This window comes from Eurypyga helias, unplaced genomic scaffold (genome assembly GCF_000690775.1).
Source record: "Eurypyga helias isolate BGI_N326 unplaced genomic scaffold, ASM69077v1 scaffold616, whole genome shotgun sequence".
In the NCBI taxonomy this organism is placed as follows: domain Eukaryota; kingdom Metazoa; phylum Chordata; class Aves; order Eurypygiformes; family Eurypygidae; genus Eurypyga; species Eurypyga helias.
In genome coordinates this window covers 10,871-30,942 of record NW_010258328.1, presented here as the reverse complement: position 1 = coordinate 30,942, position 20,072 = coordinate 10,871, and the positions used below count along the sequence as shown (strand labels likewise).

The 20,072-nt window shown below is 40.7% G+C and overlaps 1 protein-coding gene across 1 annotated transcript in view; it reads left to right on the top strand.

Moving 5' to 3' along the window:
* Nucleotides 1-19,847, top strand: part of LOC104511590 (pancreatic lipase-related protein 2-like) — a 28,149-nt gene extending 8,302 nt beyond the window's left edge. The window contains exons 6-11 of the mRNA XM_010154277.1: nucleotides 393-527; nucleotides 1,446-1,554; nucleotides 2,407-2,526; nucleotides 2,616-2,738; nucleotides 5,065-5,180; nucleotides 19,701-19,847. Of these exons, the coding sequence (XP_010152579.1) occupies nucleotides 393-527; nucleotides 1,446-1,554; nucleotides 2,407-2,526; nucleotides 2,616-2,738; nucleotides 5,065-5,180; nucleotides 19,701-19,847 (750 nt within the window). The remainder of the gene's footprint in view (nucleotides 1-392; nucleotides 528-1,445; nucleotides 1,555-2,406; nucleotides 2,527-2,615; nucleotides 2,739-5,064; nucleotides 5,181-19,700) is intronic.
* The last annotated feature ends 225 nt before the right edge of the window (nucleotides 19,848-20,072 follow it).

The following is a 20,072-nucleotide window of genomic DNA, read 5'->3' as shown; positions in this document are numbered from 1 at the left end:
CACAAATTTGTGAATCCTTTTAGATGATCCAAGCATATGAATTTTGAAGAAGAGTTCAGACAATAAAAAAAGAAATCATACTATCCTCTTTTCCCAACTATCATTAAGAGAAGCTGATCACCTAAAACCAACCAAAGCCTCTGGAATGGAAAACAAAACTGAAGCAAGATTCTGTGTGTCTTTATGAAGTGCTCAAATCACTGTCTCCACTCTGCCTCCTTGTGTTGATTTTTTGGTAGTAGCAGAAATTAATATACTATAGATGTCTCTTTAACAGCCTTTAAACAAAGTCCCCAGCTCTAGCAAAACAAAACATTGTTTGCATATACCCTGCTACTGTTGTAATTCATGCCTGTTTGCTTCTGTCCTCTTGTTTTCATGTTTTCCACCAGCTCATGTTTCACACTGAAGACGTGAACTGCATTTTGACTGACTGGAGAGGTGGCTCTAATGGTTTGTACACCGACGCAGTTAACAATGTCCGCGTTGTGGGGGCTGAGCTGGTATATCTGGTGAACTTTCTTGAGGTAAAAGTTCCCATGGGACTTGAAAGCTTTTTTATGTGTCCCTAAAGGCTTACAGGCCATAGTTTCTGAAAGTTTTCTCATGATGGACTCTTTATCAGATAAGATGTTAGAGACTGTCTAGCAAAATCGGCAGGGTGAAGGGTGGTAACAGAGGACCAATATGATTATAGTGTCCAAGGCCAGGCTGGATGAGGCTTGGAGCAACCTGATCTAGTGTAAGGTGTCCCTGCCCATGGCAGGGAGTTGGAACTAGATTAAGTTTCCTTCCAACACAAACCATTCCATTCTATAATTAAAACATCCCTCTGTGCGTCACATGCGCTGCGTCCTGCAAGAACTGGATCACAGCACAGAGAAGCAACTCTGCTGCAGCCACTAGTGTCAGGCTCCCTGTGCAGAAGTTCAGCAATCCTGGCATAGTCCTCCTCGTCCTGCAGGACCCATGGGGTAGAGCAGCTCCGTAGCAGGACAGCTGCTTGATTCTCATGGAGGGTATGCCACAGAAAGGCATGGGAAACTTCTCCACCACTGAGTGCTATCCTGATGGACAGAAAGGTTCAGGGGAGGGGCAGTAGACACCTTTTGGATAAGCAGTCAATGCAAACGTAGGGGAGCTATGTGCAGAAATTCCCTTTTCCTTCTTTTCTAAGGACCAATAATAATTGTCCCAAGAAGGGCCAATTCCTGACGAAGATTACTCCCTTCCAGAGGCACGGTGTAAGAGGGGATGGGATGAGCTGGGCACTACTTCTCTTTAGGTACAGATGCCACCACTTGGAAGAGTAACTTCCTACCCAAGACACTCCATCGCCCGCTGGTCTGGCCATGTCCTGTCACAGCATGAGGCCACAATGCAGTGCCACAGGCTCGTGTCCTGCTTAACACCCTTGTTTTTTTCCTTTTCATACATCTTTGCAGAAAGACTATGGCTACTCTCCTGCCAACATTCATTTCATCGGCCATAGTCTTGGAGCACATGCAGCAGGGGAGGCAGGGAGAAGGAAACCTGGCATTGGAAGAATAACAGGTACCCAAGCTTTTTCAGCTGATGAAGCTTTATACTTTTGTGCAACTTAAGAGAACTGAAGAATCATTGTTACATTATAAACACACAGTGCAGACCACAATGTGCTGGTTTGACATGATTAACAGTGTACAGCTGGCATGATGGCCCACAAAGCCATGTCCTGTCACATGGCATGCATTTCACATGTCAAAATTCACAGCTCTGAGAAGGGCTCAACTGCAACAGAACAGCAAGGCTTAACTGGCTTAACCATCCTACCTGTGGCTAAATAGAGGTCACTTTTCACAGGTGACAAGTCCCAGGAAGCACTTGGTTATGATTTTTAAAGATATAAAAGAAGAGGAACAAAATACTGTCTTACATGTGGAATAACAGACTTGTAAAACACTACCAACTCATTGTCATATTCAGTTTCAAAAGCCCATTATAACATGACTTTCCAGTAGTTCAAAAGATTGAAAATATGAAATGAAAAATTAAGATCCCTAGATCTAGTGTGTCAGGAAGAGACAGTAAATAGCCACAGACACCCTGAAAAGGAAGCAAGCTGTGAGTTGCATAGCCACACAGGGACACAGTGTCATGACACACACCACTTTTTTTAAAGCCTCACTATTTTCTGCTTTCCTTTCTCCTCCATTCAGTTCATTTCTCTACACAGACATTGCTTTGACTAAGCTGTGTACACAGTAAGCAGTCACATGAGAAATTCAGGGAAACTGGGATCAGAACTGTGTTGCTTTAGCCCTGAAGAGAGCTCATTGACACTGAATTGAAGGGGTAACATTTTCAACCAAGCTCTTGTGAAAATAAAAATAGATTTTTTCCTATATGTAATCTCCATTTATTTAGGTTTGGATCCAGCTGGGCCCCTGTTCCAGTATACTCCCACAACGGTTAGGCTGGATCCTTCAGACGCTACATTTGTTGATATAATTCATACTCACGCCGGTCATCTTTTCTTTGACTTTGGTAAGTTTTTACACAAAAGCTGACACCAACACAGAGATCGGCCCCAGTGTACTTGATAGCCATCAGCCTCGATTCAATGTGCATTTCAGCTCCAGGGATTCTTCAGACTTGTGGACACCTGGATTTTTACCCAAATGGTGGGAAGAAGATGCCAGGATGCAAGCAGCTTCGTGTACCTCCTGCAACTCGGAATATCAATGACCTTATGAGAGGTAAATATATTTTAAAGAAGTAATACCTCATTATAAGCTACCATTAGAAATAAAGGCTAGGCTAAGGTGAAGCCTTTTGAGTGGATATAGTATTTTTCTAGCTCAGATTTGGAGTAGGGAGATAATGCTCAAAATCGAAATATTTAAAGCCATCTGTGAAATACCTTCCAATTTTCTTTTATACTAACCAAGGCAAATTCCAGATGGAAACTTCAGTTAAATCATGCAGACTTGTTCATCATAACCTTTATAAGGGCCTCCTGTCACTGTGCTGCCAGACTGACCTGAGTGGGAATTCTACACATGAAGGATGGTTAAAGTTTCATTCAAGAATAGCCTAAAAATCTGAGGTTCCCTTCTCCTTAGAAAGACATGGGTCCCAGTATTACTGGGGTTAGACATACTTATCCATGCCATTAACAGCTTTAGTGACTTCAAAGGGAACCAGCACAAGGTTAAAAATACAGAAGATGATAAAATGACTGCTCCATTGATAGTTCATGTTCTTCAAAGAAAGCTGGGCGGCTAATCAGAATTGCCCTGGGATCCAGTACAATAGATCCCCAAAATCCTGTCTTCTGATCCTAACCTACAGAAAAGAGAACATCTATTATTCATAGCTAAATGTTTTGAAATCCCCTCCACTAGTTAAGTAATTGGCTTTCAGAAACTCCCTGTCTTAGAAGTCTGAAGAATTCAGTAACAAAGACCACTGAAAGCTGGCTGTGCACAAAGTCACTTGGAACCACAGCACTTTCCAATCAGTCTGCATAAGAACATCTATGTTTTCAGCAAGAAAAAATAAATATTTTCTGAAGGCGTTTCACAAGGCTGTTTGAAATATTTTGTGGTGAAGGAGAAGCTTGGCTCTATTGAACATTAGCAGACGGAGTTGGTTGTTCATGCCACCCCTAAAAATAGACAAAGCCTTAACTCATGCCTCTTGGTTAGACCTTAAATTTGTGTATCTCTCTTCTGTTTGATAATAGTTACACTTATGTGGTGCTTTTATGTGTGAAGTGCTTTAGAAATGGTTAGTTAGTAACTTCTTTCTACAGCTTTTGATGCAGCAGGGAGAGGAGTATTATGTTCCCATTGTACAGACGTTAAGTGAATTTGGCACTAGCTCAAAGTGAGGCAACCCTAAGACCTGAGGTTTTGTAAATTAAAAGCACTGACCCTTCTGAATTAGATTTAAAGAAGGAACAACAAGGAAAACATACTCAGGAAGCCTTGATGATGCAGATTATTTTCAAGGCAAAAATGATTTGCAGAGGGGTTTTGGTGTGTTATTTTCTTTCCTTATGCCAAGAACAGTGTATGTCAACCAGTCAATACCAACTCGTCTGTCTTTAAGATGTATAAATATTGACAGTAGGTGGAATTGATTTCACTCTAAACTGTGCCAGCTTGCAATTACTCCAGTGCCTCCAAGACTTCACCCTGTGATTAGGTGAGCTCCCCCATACTGAAGCAGGGTCGAGCCTATTTTTATACAACCTAACTTTAGTATATTGTGCTTTGATAAAGAACAGACTTCAGCACCCATGTAGGCAATACTGGTTACAAGGGAGGTGTAACTATAACCCAAATAGCACTTTCTTCTTTCCTGCACTGACTGCATATAAATTTCACTCTGAGAGGAAAACGTACTCATCTCAAGTAATTCTGACAAAATCAAGGACACGCTACCAAACATCATGCTTTTCCGAGCATTTCACAGAATTACCACTGCCAAATGACTGCAGATTTTCTAGCACTTAAAAACACCAAAAGCTACTGAAGTTAAAAAAATTAATACAATTACCCTTATTTCTTGAAATGAGCGGAGACTGTGGGTTTACAAAATACCATGTTCTGGTAATGGTAAACGCATGAAAACTACTTCATAGTAACTACTGTATGCTTTACAAACACTGTAGCTATAAATTATTCCAGTATTTGAAACACCAAAGGGAAATTCTCCTAAATTCTCCTCGGCTCTCTGCTAAAGTGAAAGCAGTTAAGTACATATAGCAGGACAGGAGGTCGCATGGAGGTCCGCTGTGGGGCATCTCCAACTCTGTTATCTTCAGCATGAGCGCAACAACATGCAGATTAGAACCTAGCTCTTTCCCATGGAAAAAATATATGTAGCCATAAGTACACCTTTTACTATAAAACCCAAATAATTCACAGTTTATATTTCTTTTAATTATTACCCTTTTTTTTAATCGGAGATGTCACAATGTTCAAATGCTTTTGAGGAAAAACAACCAACAAGTGCTGCTTTGATGTGGGCTTCATGTATAGCTTTGATTTTTTTTTTACCTGGGCTTTTTCTCAGAATATAGATCTGTTGGATGTGGGCATAAAAGAAGTCTCCAGTATTATGCTGAGAGTATTATCACTCCAAATGGATTTGTCGGGTATCAGTGTGAAACATACCGAGCTTTTGTACTGGTAAGTATCAGGTACATATTTGAGAGGTTATAGCCCATCTTCACTTAAATTTCTGGGACTTCTACAGTGGAACATGGGATACAAGGGAGGTTATTTAGACCCACTAACTTCATCCAGAACACAACAAAAAAACCCAGGCAAAATGTAAAAGCAGTAAACTCGTCGGGTATCAGTGTGAAACATACCGAGCTTTTGTACTGGTAAGTATCAGGTACATATTTGAGAGGTTATAGCCCATCTTCACTTAAATTTCTGGGACTTCTACAGTGGAACATGGGATACAAGGGAGGTTATTTAGACCCACTAACTTCATCCAGAACACAACAAAAAAACCCAGGCAAAATGTAAAGGCAGTAAACTCAAATAAAAAAAGATCTACGGCAGTAAATATAAACACCAAAAATAGTTAAAAGGGAGAGATGAAGGGTGGAGTAAGAGGGCTGGGCTCACCTTTTGTGTAGGTCAGCAGTAAGGAATGCTCTGCCTGAAGGAAGCCCATCAAAAATTGATGGAAACCCTCATCAAGATGACAGCCTCTGGATTTCAGAAGTGTTTGAACATCTGTATAAACAATCAATACCCACAGTATATAGGGCAGGGAAAGTATTTATACAGCACAGCATTGCTCACACAACTCTCGCGCGGCACAAGAAAGGCGGTAATGTAATGTGTTGGTGTTTCGTACTGGATATAACTGGAATTTTAGTGGACCAGTTCTGGCAATGCAACTGAGGACTGGTCAAGAAGGAATCAAAGTCTGAATTTATTTCCTTCTGTCTGCTCCCAAAAGGAATGATTACAATACTGTGGAAAAGTTGTCAACATTTGCAGAAATACTGCCACTTAACTTGAAAGTTTGATGAAATTCAGGGCTTGGAAAAAAACAACCTGTGCAATTTAGTGATGCGAAGGAAACATTTTGGTTTGGGGGTTTTTTGGGGTTTTGTTGGTTTTTTTTTTTCAATCTCATAATGAACAAGCGATTATGACCATTTAGCCTTTTATTCATCTAATGCACAAAGATCCACAAATACCAATTCCTACACAACTTCCCAAGTATCAAACTTGAACTATTTAAATATAACAATGCTATATTTTTCCAATGGTGATTAAATCACTTTCACTGAAAATACACACACTTTTTTTTTTTTTTAATGGATGTTAATGTCTTGTTCTATGTAGGTAGATTAATCTCATTAAGGTTCTGCATGGGAATAAAGGCTGAAAAGCAGACAGAACACATCCCAAAACAAGATCCCAAGCTTAAATATCTTTACCACATGATTGAGAAAGCCAGCCAGACCTCCTTGCAAATACGGTTATACACCCTATAATTATTAGCAGACAACCTTTCAATGGATGCTATGAAAGAGGAATATATTACCTGTATTTTACAGATCGGGTAGTAAACCACAACATGCATTAAGGTGTTTATCATCTTTGCAAGAACATAAGGAATTAAGCGAAATTTTCCAGTTTCTTACTGATTTTCAACCAGACGAAATAAACTGACTGACCATCTCAGCTCATTTTTTCCCCACACCGATAAATACTCAAGATATGATCTGAACTCAGAAGCAAGTACCTTTTCAAAAAAGATGGGAAAAAGCTGAAATACCCTGTTTTCTTAACCTTTAAGAAGTGGGATTAAAACAGATAACATCTTGTAACACACACTGTTATTTTCCCCCAGGGAGACTGCTTCCCATGTCCAAAGGAAGGATGCCCACTGATGGGTCATTATGCTGATAAGTTTTTACGTAAAACTGAAAAAGAACAGCAAAAGGTTTATTTAAACACGGGCCCCTCCCCTCCATATGCTCGTAAGTGCTTATTTTGTGTGGTGAATTCTAAAGTGGTAATTAATTATGTGTGAAAAAAACATCTTGCACTTCCACAGAGAGCTGCTGGAGTTAATGAGTGGCATTCAGTACAAAATTTAGGGTTTCAGGTGTGTTAGGAACCTGCAGTGCCAGCATTATCTAGGAAAGGCCTAGATAATTATAGAAACAGATCAACAGATGCTAACCTCTGAGTTAAAAATCCTGCTAAAATTTAACTAGATAATGACTTCAGAAATTCTATAAAGCAGAAGGTGGGAGGAATGTTATGCTGACAGTGGAAAAATTCAAATCAAAGCTGTTGCACTGTTTTTATTGACAGAAATTTATAAAACTGGATCATTGCAGGATATTTTTGTAAATCTTATCAAGTCAAAATAGCAGGGAGTAATAAGAAGTATAGTATTAACTGTGATGTACAAGCAGCCACAGAACTGGGAAATAAGAAGATTCATAAGTAAATTGTAATTCATCATGGATGATGGAGAATAAGGGCAATAAATGAGAGAGGATCTTTGAGATCCTTATTCAGTAAGCACTAAAATATGAAAACAAAGTTAATAATAAAAAAAAAATCTTATACTACCTCTCCTTGAGAGAGAAAAAAAAATTAATTTCAGCATAAAGGTTAGCTACTTCTAAAATTTGATTCATTCAAATTTAATACATTAATACATTAATTTAATACATTTAATACATTAATTTTAACATTTACAAACTGTTGAGTTCATAAAAGATACAGCCTGAAACCAAATATGAGCTTATGAAGTGGGTGAAAATATTCTCCTGTTAATAGCCCAAATTAACGCCAGTAGAAAAACTTCCCAAACTGGGTTGCTTGAAATCAATACGTGCTATTGCATCTGGGACCCTCCTCCTGCCTTAGAAAGGCCTGCGGGATGACAGTATCTCCTGAGAGCTGTTGGGCTGCACACAGGTGCTAGAAAAACCCTCAACACTGCATAACAAAATCATCCTGGGAAAAAAAAAAAAAGCTGGTTTTAATATATCTGTAACAACACAGAAGTCCAGTGGATATGGAGAGCTAACATGCTAGCCCTGAGACCCCCCCGTATTGTGCCTAAGTGTAAGAAATCACAAACCTCACGTGTAAGAAGGTGGTAGAGGGTTGGCCATGGCCAATTAAATACTTAACATAGTCAGTAGGTCAAAGACTGGATCTAGATTTAGACCTCTGTTGAGGAAAGTCATACTACCAGAATCACACAGAACTAACCTTTGCCTGAATAAAGAGTGACATTTTGTTCCCTTACAAGCACATTTGTGCAATCCTCTCCCTGAAAGACACTGAGACATGAGATAAGGAGATTTCTTTCCTAATGGTAAAACATAACCATAATTTATTTCATTTTGCTTTGAAAGGCTGGCGAAAAGAGATACATGTCAGAGTATCTGCAGCAGAAACCATGAAGGGAAACATAGATGTAGCCTTGACTGGAACTAATGGGATCAGGAAAAAATACACAGTTAACATGTAAGTTTAACATCACTGTTAAAAGAATGGCTCTATCATTGTTATACTGAATTTACACACAGCTATTTTTACATGTCTCATCTTGTTCTATGTGACCTGTGATTTACACAAGTAACTGAAGCAGCTGCCAAGTGCCTGAAGTTCCCCAGACTGAGGCCAAAATCTGCTTGCTGGTCTCTCTTGCTCTGTATTTTCTTTTTTGAGGATGACAGCACAGTAAAGTGGGCAAGAGCAAAAGAGCTCTGTGGCTACCACTGGACTCAAAAATCGTTTGGTGATCTCTGAGGAGACAAAGAGCTGCACGATGCACAGTCATTTAATCATTTCCCTCGTCTGGGGAATATGTGGGACAGAAAGTTGCAGCTTGCTTATGAACTGTGCTGGCATCTGGGATTCCTGTCTACTCAGCCTGGCTTTCCCTAGTAAATGTGAATTTAAATCTCAAACTGATCCTTCTCAAGTGCACAGTTTAAATAGTGCAAGATCAACCTCCTGTGTGCTTTAACATCACCCTGTTACTGCTCAATACCAGGAGTACCTTTGGTTGCAAATATGCTACGGCAGCGATACACCCACAGGTGATTTATATGTTAATGTCACACTGTAATATGCATTCTGTTATAATGAACACTGATACCACAGGATAGACACATGCAAATTATTATTTTCCATTTTCTTCATGGTGGAGAGCAAGCAGAAACACCAAGAGAACTTTCCGACTTGCTCTTATTTGAAGAAGATAGATCTCATTTTCCAAAAACATCTAGAATAAACCCCATAGCAATACTGACAGAGTCTGGGATAGCTGAGTGTTTTCACCCTGAAAGGCTGTCGTGCGACAATCACAGCCAATAATCAAGAACCACACCACTGCTCGCTCACCTCCTCCTCCTCCCTCCAGTGGAGGAGAATAGGAAGAAAAGACAAGGAAACTCGTGGGTTGAGATAAGAACAATTTAATAATATAAATTAGTAAAACAGTTATACCAATCATACTAACACAATATCAATAATACTAACAATAATCCTAACAATATGTAATTAAAATAACACTACCACTACTAACAATAATCTGCATGAGGTTCTGTATCAAGAGCCCTGTGCATACCCCAAGGAACATGTTCTCCAAGAGCATGTTCTGACCTAAAATTTTGCCTAACATCCCTGACTGAATACGATTGTTACCATTTAATTTATTTTCAAGAATTACCAAAACTTCAAGTCTTATGGCATCCCACAGCTCATCTCCCCTTCTGCCTCAAGTGAAGCATATTGTTTTACCTCATCTGCAAAGAACACAGAAAATCCCTTCTGTGCTTTTCTTCCGGCAGGGGAACTTTCAAACCAGGCAACATATACATGAACTACATTGATACAGAAATTTCTGGGAACATTTCAAAAGTTGAGTTTCTCTGGAAAAAGCATCTTGGTCATGTACACAGAGAGTGTATGGGAGCTGAAGAAGTCACGATAATATCTGGGGAGAATGGAAATGTGTGAGTACACAGTCTAATGGTGTTCTATTCTGTGGGTCTGGGGTGGGGACAGCTACAAACAAAAATAGAAAAATGGGGAAAATACCACAAACACCTTTGCATGCTATCATACTTCTTAAAGCAAGTGTGTTTTAAGTACTGAAAATAAGAGCCTAATCCAAATTTCATGACAGTATCTGGGTGTTTGCTGACTGCATGTGGTGGGTTGACCCTGGCAGGAGGCCAGGTGGCCCCCAGAGCTGCTCTTGTCACTGTCCTCCTTGGTTGGACAGGGGAGAGAAGCATAACTAAAGGCTTGTGGGTCAAGACAAGGACAGGGAGAGATCGCTCACCAGTTACTGTCATGGCCAAAACAGACACAACTTGGGGAAATTAGTTTAATTTATCATCAATCAAATCAGAGTAGGATGATGAGAAAAATCAAAACTAAATCTAAAAACACCTTTCCTCCCTCCCCTTCTTCCTAAGTTCAGCTTTGCTGCCCATTTCTCTACCTCTTTCCCCACAGCAGCACAGGGGGATGGGGAATGGGAGTTCAGTCCAACACATGTTGTCGCTGCCACTCCTTCCTCCTCAGGGGAGGATCCTCACACACTGCACCTGCTCCAGCATGGGGTCTCTCCCACGGGAGACAGTCATACACCAACTTCTCCAATGTGGGTCCCTCCCCCAGGCTGACACCCTACAGGAGCTCAGGCCTGGGCCCCTCCAGCATCACCAGTCCTGCCAGCAAACCTGCTCCAGCCTGGGCTCCTCTCTCCATGGGGCCACAGGTACTGCCAGGAGCCTGTTCCAGCACAGGCTGCCCATGGGGTCACAGCCTCCTCCAGGCATCCCCCTGGCTCCACCATGGGGTTCTCCCCAGACTGTAGATGGGTCTGTGCTCGCCCCCCATAACCCTCCATGGCTGCAGGGCACCACTGGCTGACAGGGAATCTCTGCTCCAGCATCTGGAGCACCTCCCACCCCTCCTTCTCCACTGGCCTGGGGGTCTGCAGAGCTGTTCCTCTCACATATTCTCACTCCTTTCTCTGGCTGCAGTTGCCATTGCACATTTTATTTCCCCCTTCTTAACCATGTCACCCCAGAGGCACTACCACCAGCGCTGATGGGCCCAGCCTAGGCCAGTGGTGGGTCCATCTAGGAGCTGGCTGGCTTTGGCTCTGTCAGGCACTGGGGAGGTTTCTGGCAGCTTCTTACAGAAGCCACCCCTGTAGGCCCCTCCGGCTACCAATACCTTGCCACTCAAGCCTACTACACTACAGTTACTCCCACCGGCTCACCACTGCAGCCAGACTTCCCCAAAGGACAGAGATATCAAAGCTGAAATTCTGAGGGAGTGTAGCCCTGCACTTGTAAGAAAGGTACAAGTTTTTCTACTAATTGAAGTTTCGTATGCCTACATTCCATTAGCACGTAACACATCAGAACCAGCTCTGCCCCATGCAACAGTATACTTGCCTTGGCAGGGTACTTTAGGCTGACTCCATCCTGATCCCATCGACCAGGCACTCACTGGCATCTGCAGTACATTAGATAACCAAGAGGCATGCCCCAGAAGTGTTAGTTTTGACAAAAAATGAATCCGGCTGATGTTTCCCAATACCACTCTGTCATGTAAACGAAAGCGTGGCAAGTTAGGAAAAGTGAGTAAGAGTTTTTCTTCAGAAGTGCACTCCTTGTCCAAATCAGAATGCTAATGGAGTCTGTGCATAAACAAAAGCACATCTTAAAATTTCATAATTAGTCACTGACTAGTAATTCTTAAATAAAAAAAATAGTAAAAAACCCCTATGTTCTCAGTCTACTACAACTCATGCTTTGACTTAACATGAAATAAAAATAAGAATTATATTTATTATCTTCATGAAATAAAAATAAGCTTTATATTTATTATCTTGGGCAGCAGCTAAGAAAATGTCCCACTGTGCTGAAAAACATTTCTTTAAATTCTTCCTCCCCCACCAGGTCTGTGTTCTGCGGCTGTGGAACCGTGCGGCCAAGCACGTGGCAAGCCCTGGCCCCTTGCTGAGTTTTAATGCCGTGGTTGTCCGCTGCTGGCAACCCTCACTGTCTGGAAGAGGACACTCCTTCAGTCAATGGCAAACTATTAACAAGGCTCCTTCAATAGGTTATGAAAAGGTTGCCCAGCCCACTGCAAAATCTTTATTTTCAAATTAGTGTTGTCGCTTCTATCCATGCAGGGGAGCTACACTTCTTAGAATTCCAGATACAATAGTAGCTAACATGCGTTTTACTAATAACACACACATGCAGTGTGATCATATTTCAGAGTCAAGGAGAAAAATAATAAAATAGGAAAAAAGTCCTGGCTAATTCCCCTTTGAAATACACTTAATTATCTCAGGAGGCGCATCCTAAAAGAAGCAAACAAAAAAAAAAAAAAAAAGAAAAAAAAGAAAAAAAGGAGGTAGAAAAATAAAAGAACAAAAGTAGGAGGAAGATTAAATAAATTTAAAAAAAAATTAAAAAAGGGGCAGGGAGAAAATCAAAAAGGCTCATAGACAGCCAAATTCTATAATAGTGCCTAAATACCTTTTCAGGAAAAGGACACTTGCATGCTTTCAGAAGCATCTGATTACTTCTATATCAGGAGTATGAGGAATAATTTCTAATATAAAAATAATCACAGTCCAAATAGCATTGTCTGACATGTTCATTCTTCCTGAAGAACACATTTAAACAGCATTTTAGCAGCATATCCAAAAGACTGCTTAGGAGCTGAGACAGCACACCAGGTTGTACAGTATTCCGTGAGAGAAACTGCCATCAAAGTTCACCATGTGCCAAGCAAGACAGCTTAATGTACAGCAAAATATTTGATTGTTGTCTTTTTCCGGGGGAAGAACTTACTGAAGCGCTCTATTCAGTTCTGCTGAATACTGCGTGAGCCTGGACTACTCCTCTATACCTGAAACAGGCATCTTCGTTATTAAAACTACGTTGCATTATTGAGGATCTTCAATTTTCTGGCAGCTTGCAAAGAAATTCAGCTTGCTCAGTAAAGAGCAAATAGTTATCCACCTCTCATCTTCGTTATTAAAACTACGTTGCATTATTGAGGATCTTCAATTTTCTGGCAGCTTGCAAAGTAACTATTTGCTCTTTACTGAGGAAGCTGAATTTTCCACCTCTACCTCTCCCTTCCTGAAGCCACTGAATTCAGGCCTGAACTGCATTATTTACATTACAATATGACATTACCCTTGAAAATTTGGCAGCGTTTTTATTATACTGGTTAACAAAAAACAAACTGCTAAGAGTTCTCAGCATCAGCCAAAACAAGCTAAGGTTGTTTTTGCTGTTTTAATCAAGCTGCCCACAAAAATCCTTTTGGTTTTTAATTGCACACTGTGGTCTAAGACATACAGCTAATTTTTAAGTCTGATGCGAGGTTTGTCATTTAGCTGCAGGAATCCTGTGTGTGAATCATGTTGGGCAGCTCTGTTCTGTCCCATCCTAACAACCAGCTAGTCCAGAATACTTCTAGTGAGGTTTACCAGAAGGTGTTAACGAGATGCGTTGCACAAGGCTAAATGTGAGTGACAAACAGTAGTATTTAAATTTCTGCAGCAATAATTTTGAGATATGAGAATCCAGTCACCTCCTATGAAGTTTGCCAGAGGAGCTTCCTTGGGAGGTTTGCAGCAAAAAGTTGACAAACCAGCTGTCTACTTCCTCAGACTCACTGCTCGAGTACCCTTATCTCCACCCATGCACAGTAGGATCCAGAAACCCTGACAAGCAGGGAACTCATCTTCATCTATCCCAACCCCCTTCTTGTGTAATTAGGGATTCCCTCTTCTGCACTCCCCTGCAGAAGTACAACACAACCCCAGGTACAAACATTTGACATTGTCCTGCATCACATCCTTGCCTCTAAATTGGAGAGACATGCATTTGACAGGTGGACCACTCGGAGGATAAGGAACTGTCTGGGTTGTTGCACTCAGAGTTGTAGTCAATGCCTCAATGTCCAAGTGCAGGCCAGTGGTGTTCCTCAGAGGTCAGGATTGGGACCAGTGCTGTTCAACATCTTGGGCTTTGGGACTGAGTGCACCCTCAGCAAGTTTGCTGATGACACCAAGCTGTGTGGTGTGGCTGACATGCTGGAGGGAAGGGATGCCATCCAGAGGGACCTTGACAGGCTGCAGAGGTGGGCCACTGCCAACCTCATGGAGTTCAACAAGGCCAAGTGCAAGGTCCTGCACCTGAGTTGGGGCAATCCCAAGCACAAGCACAGGCTGGGTGGAGAGTGGATAGAAAGCAGCCCTGAGGAGAAGGACTTGGGGGTACTGGTGGATGCAAAGCTGAACATGAGCCAGCCGTGTGCGCTGGCAGCCCAGAAAACCACCTGTATCCTGGGCTGTATCCAGAGCAGCGTGACTAGCAGGTCAAGGGAGGCAATTCTCCTCCTCTACCCCACTCTTGTGAGACCCCCACCTGCAGTTCTGCATCCAGGTCTGTGGCCCCTAACATAAGAAGGACACGGACCTCTTGGAGCAAGTTCAGAAGCCAAAAAGATGCTCAGAGGGCTGGAACACCTCTGCTGAGGGGACAGGCTGAGAGAGTTGGGGGGGTTCAGCCTGGAGAAGGGTCCAGGGAGACCTTATTGCAGCCTTCCAGTGCCTGGGGGGCGGGGGCAAGCACTACAGGAATGCTGGATGGGGGACTTATTACAAGGGCCTGTACTGACAGGAAAAGGAGTAATGGCTTTAAACTGAAAGGAGTTATATTTAGTTTAGATCAAAGGAAGGAATTCTTCACAGAGAGGGTGGTGAAGCACTGGAACAGGTTGCCCAGCGACACTGTAGATGTCCCATCCCTGGAAGTGTTCAAGGCCAGGTTGGATGGTACTTTGGGCAACCTGGTCTAGTGGAAGGTGTCCTTGCCCATGGCAGGGGTGTTGGAACTGGATGATCTTTAAGGTCCCTTCCAACCCAAACCATCCTATGAATCTATGAAAACATAACAACTTATATGGGCTGATATCTTCTGCTAAATATGTGGTCCAGCTGCTTAGCCCACTTAAAAATATGCATTTTCTCATCCAATCAGTTCAGCTAAAAATAAAACAATACATTCATTTCTTTCTCTTTTGTTGTCCTGTTTCGCATTTTTGTCATATACTCCTTCTTGAGCTAGTTTTCATCATTTGTTATAGTAAGCATCAAAACTGCACTACTTTGCCAATAAATGTATAGACAGAGCAAGACATTAATTTTTATAAGCAAAAGGTTTAAAAAAAATATTGACATTAGCTCTGTATTGCTGATATCAATGTCTTCATCCTATTTCTTTCTGTATTTAAAAATTAAAATTGTTATTTATATGAGACCTTTGAATACTATCGCTTTGTATTAATGGAGACAGCCCAGAAAATGCAAGGGTTTAATACTTCACAAGACAATCTGCCTTTCACAAAGACTGGAACAGGTAATTCTTTCATATCATCAGAACTAGGTAAGACAGATTTTTAGAACAATTTAAATTGCACATTTATAATGTCAAGTGAGATGCACCATTTGACATGTTTGGCTGTCATGTTGAAAGGTAGTGCTTTTTTTAGTCAAACATTCTTCATTTGTCTAGGGTTTTTATAGACATATTAGATTTGCATTCAGTCTTTTACATTAAATATTCTGCAATACTATGAGTGCTTCAGAATTACAATACAAATTTCATTCAATAGTCCTTAAGCATTTGTACACTGCAAAAACTGTGCCAAAAGGTAAATTACTAACAAAGCCATTATAAAGCATTCAGCCTCAGTCCCTTTTCTCTCGTGACTCTCTTCTGGCAATGGGGTAAAACAAACACACATACAAACAAACCTCTTAAATCTTTTACAGAAGAAGGGAACAGCAATAAGTAATCCAGCACACTCACTCTCTGCTCCACTTACATATAAAGTAAATACAGATGAGGTAACATCAGAAAAATACTTTTAGGAGGAACAGTATGCTTGTCTTAAAGCGATATGTGCAGGTATACTAATACGAAAACAGGAAGCATTTTTATCAGTTATACATTAACAGGAATAAAATATTCTATTGCATAGCACAGCAAACTGTCTTCTTCCTAAAAAAGCACAGTCTATCAAAAAGTCTTTCATAAATACCTGTGAGCCCAGAAAAAAAAAAGTAAGGGTAAGTAAAATCAATTAAAGACCTCAATTATCAGTTCAGGCAGTCTCTCTCTCCACTTTTGATCCTATTTTGTTTCTGTGACTATTCAGAGTTTTTCACTTTATTTTAGTATCCTAGAATATATTGATAAAATCCTGAATGAACAACAAATTTGCAGGAAACAAACTCACTGCACAGTTCATTCTAAAAGTCCTTTTGGGCTTTCAACTTTGTCAGAGATGAAGCTTGACAAGGCTTCCCCAGTGCCTTCGTTCTGCCTTTAGGACTATCTCCTTTCTGATTATATCATTTTATAGCCTGGCCACTTGCCAGCATCTTTCCTTATAGAAACTCCATGGGAAACTAATTTTCTCCAAGAAAAAAAAAATACATCAGACTTTTTTTTTTTTCCCCTCTAGATAATATGCAGGATCTCCATTTCATGTGTTCCCACATGAGTTTTCATGATTTTTGTTTCTCTCTTCAGGCTTCTGTTGCCCCAAGAAATGCTAATTCTTTCCTACATAGCTGCATTTAGATAAGTTTTTCTGACTTCTCCCTTTACATTTAGTTTAGGTTAGAGTTTTTATCTTTGACATGCCAGAAGTGAGTGAAGAATTACAGAGGCTCAGTGCCTGAGAACACACATCCTGAAGGCACTTCTGGTAGAACTGAGATCTGGTTTTAATTTTTTCAGCCCATAGTTGTGTCATACCAGTTTACCAACACACTGGAAAGATCACATCGCCTGGGAGCAAGTCTATATTCCCAGTTAGCATTCTTGCAGGGGCATGGCCTCCCTCCCTTCTCCTGCATTTCCTCCTGGATATTTTTATAGAGAAATTATTTACCTACAGTACCCCCACTCTCTTTCCTCAGTGAAAATTTTCCTACAGCAGGCTCCGATTCCCAAATGCGTGTCTGCTATATAGAAGGTAAAACAAAATCTTTGGGAAGTGGTTTTGCTGAGTCTTTAATGCAATCAGGGTATTCTGTGTAATCCCTGGCTCTAACAGTTATGTTCGACAGGCTCCTGGGACAAAAGCAAAAATGAAAATATTGGGAATTCACAAAGATTTATTTGGGTTATTCTTCCAAAATCAAAGCTGACTGGGGTTGGAGTTGCCACTGGGAGGGTGAAAAATTGCCACTGACCCATCAGCAAATCTGTCTTCACAGACTCCCTACGAACTCGCGGCTCTCTTCTTTTTTACAAATTTTGTAATTTCAAATAATCTCCGATCTGCTTTATAGTTACATTGTTTCCAATAATTAGGAAGCAGAAGTTGATAGCATCCCCAAATGGCCTATTTCCAAGATAAAACAGCGCCAAGAATCTGTTCCTTATCTTTAACTATCAAGGATCTAAAAACTTCCGGAAAGAGCATGCATCATCACCACCCTTCGCACAAACAGAGCACGCCTACATTGCTGTGATGCAGAAAAACATCCCTCTCCTCCCAGCTACCGCAAGGTTGGATGGGGCAAGCATCTTGCAACACCAGAATTGTAAGCAATATGTGAAAATACAAGCTGGCACTGGTGTCATCCCTTTTTATCCCATAATTTTTCCTTATTTTGACACTAGAAAAGCTGGCGACCTAACATAGGAGATGTCCAGAGCCCTATCTATACAGCTTGGTTCTGAGCCACTGGGTTGTATCAGAGCTGTTCAGAGACAGCTGTTATCAACCTTTTATCAATCTGAACATTCAAGAAGGTTTGCCTTTGCCTTTCAAACTCCAAGGAAAAAAATCTACAGTTATTCCCTTTTATTTCAGTTCCTTCTTTCAAATAAGTTTAAAATTCTAGTATTAATAGATTTAATAGAATAGAGGCACTCACAATAACAGACTTCACCCTCTTCCCTTTAATTTGGCCCATTACCTGTAAAGAAACCCTGGCTGTCCCTACAGACTCCTCTGTCTTCGGTTACTTTCATCATCTGCTCTAAAATTCTGCCCTAGTGTCATTTCCTTAAAACAATATTCTGCTCCATAAGTCTCCAGCTCAGAAAGCCAGAAGTTAACATTATCTTTGCATGCTTTGACTGATTTAATTAGCAGACAGAATGTATTATGGAAGGTGATAAATATTTATTATTTCCAAAGTATTTTTATTACCTTTTGTGCAATACCAGAAAGGATACACTAAGGCAAATTGGTTTTGCCTTTATTCAATATAAGACTTCTTCATTTGACCAGAATGAACTCATTGCAGTTAGACAACAGAAATATCAAGAAAGCCTTTTATTCATGGCTCTGCCACTCAGAGACTAAATGTAATATTCTCCAGGATGGTGAGTGGACTTTGCCTACACATATTAGCTATTCTCTAGGGGATGGAATACACAAAGCTACTTCCAGAAGACATCCAGACAAGATTAAAAAAAAAAAAAAAAAAAGTTAACCATCTTCAGTCTGAAAGAGTAATGAGAGAAAAATGTTGCTTTTACAATTTTATTCACCTGTCTATGAAAGCCTTGATAACTTGCATAACACTGCACTTGAAACAGTTGCCGAGATTCCTTTGGAGAACATGATTTTCAGTGAGTGTTTTGATCTTCTTTTTCCTACCTATGTGAAGGCCAGTACTATCAGAATGCATTTCACTCTTTGATAATCCTCAAGCTGATATTTATAAAACCACCTGGATGTGGTCACTTGCATAATGTCAGAGGCGATTGCAAAAGCCAGCCTTTTCTTAATGTCCATAAAAACCTACTGTTTCTCTTAAGACATAAAACCAGACCCAGAAAAACCGACCATTCCTAAAAAGAAGGTCAACCTCAAAACCCTACAAGGGCTATAAATTCTCTTTTACTATTAATTCTGACTTGTCATACTCACCTACATTAATCTGCACCACTGTGTATTCCCTCTGAAACACATTCGTAGCGTGAAAATCTATGTGGTCCCCCTGTATCAACTAAACTGTCACTTATCAGCATATAGAGCAGATGAAAAAGCAAACTAAATAAGTTAGTGAATTCAAATTCCTGCCAAATGATGTTCTCAGTTACTTGTGTACATTTGTCCCCAGAAATATTCTTGCAAGTGAGTAATTCTATTTCAGTTTGTAACGGTATAGGGGGCAGGCTGTGGGGGGTGTGCTCAGTGGCACCGTTTCACCACTCACACTCAAAGAACTAACTCTGGAAACTACAGAAGAAATATTTGAGCATATCCAGCAATCCTGGTCCCCTAAGAAGAATTTCAGACATCTAATTTTCACACAAAGATGTTCAGCAATTTCTGAAGATGTTTCATCATTAATAGAGGCACCAGTTTCACTTGCTGCTTTCCATCTAACTTACATGCCAGTATTTTGACAAATTGGGTGCATGACATTCCTTATCTCTTTTCCATAGCTCTCCGAATTCATTCCTTCACAGTTTTATCTAATCAGTGACATCATTCTTAGGAGATACAGGTCCTATAACTGCTGTCAGATTTCCCTCCTGCTGTCAATGAACATAGACTCGACTTTCTTATGAGCTAGATCTGTTCTGTCTTATCTGAAATTACATGTGTTTTCAGTGTAAGCAGCAATTAAATATGAATCCAGTCACTGCTGCTTCCTCCAGATACTTCCGAGACTTCTCACGAACACCATCATACAGTGGTGCAAAGCAGTGCCATGTATCAGCAAACAAGAACCAGACCCAGATCCAAGCATTCACGTAGGCGCTGCAAACTACAAGGGTGACAGAAGCTCTTGAATTGATTTTTCATGGCTACAAGCTGAGGTATGTACAGCTGAGTGTATGGAAGTATTTATAACTTTGGTGTCATTTCTGAAATCATATTCTCTCTCAGGCAGTGCACATATCGCAAGACCACAAATTGGCTTCTTGTATGAACCGTATATTCGACCCAAGCTACTTCCTGCCCTCAGGCACTTGAATCACT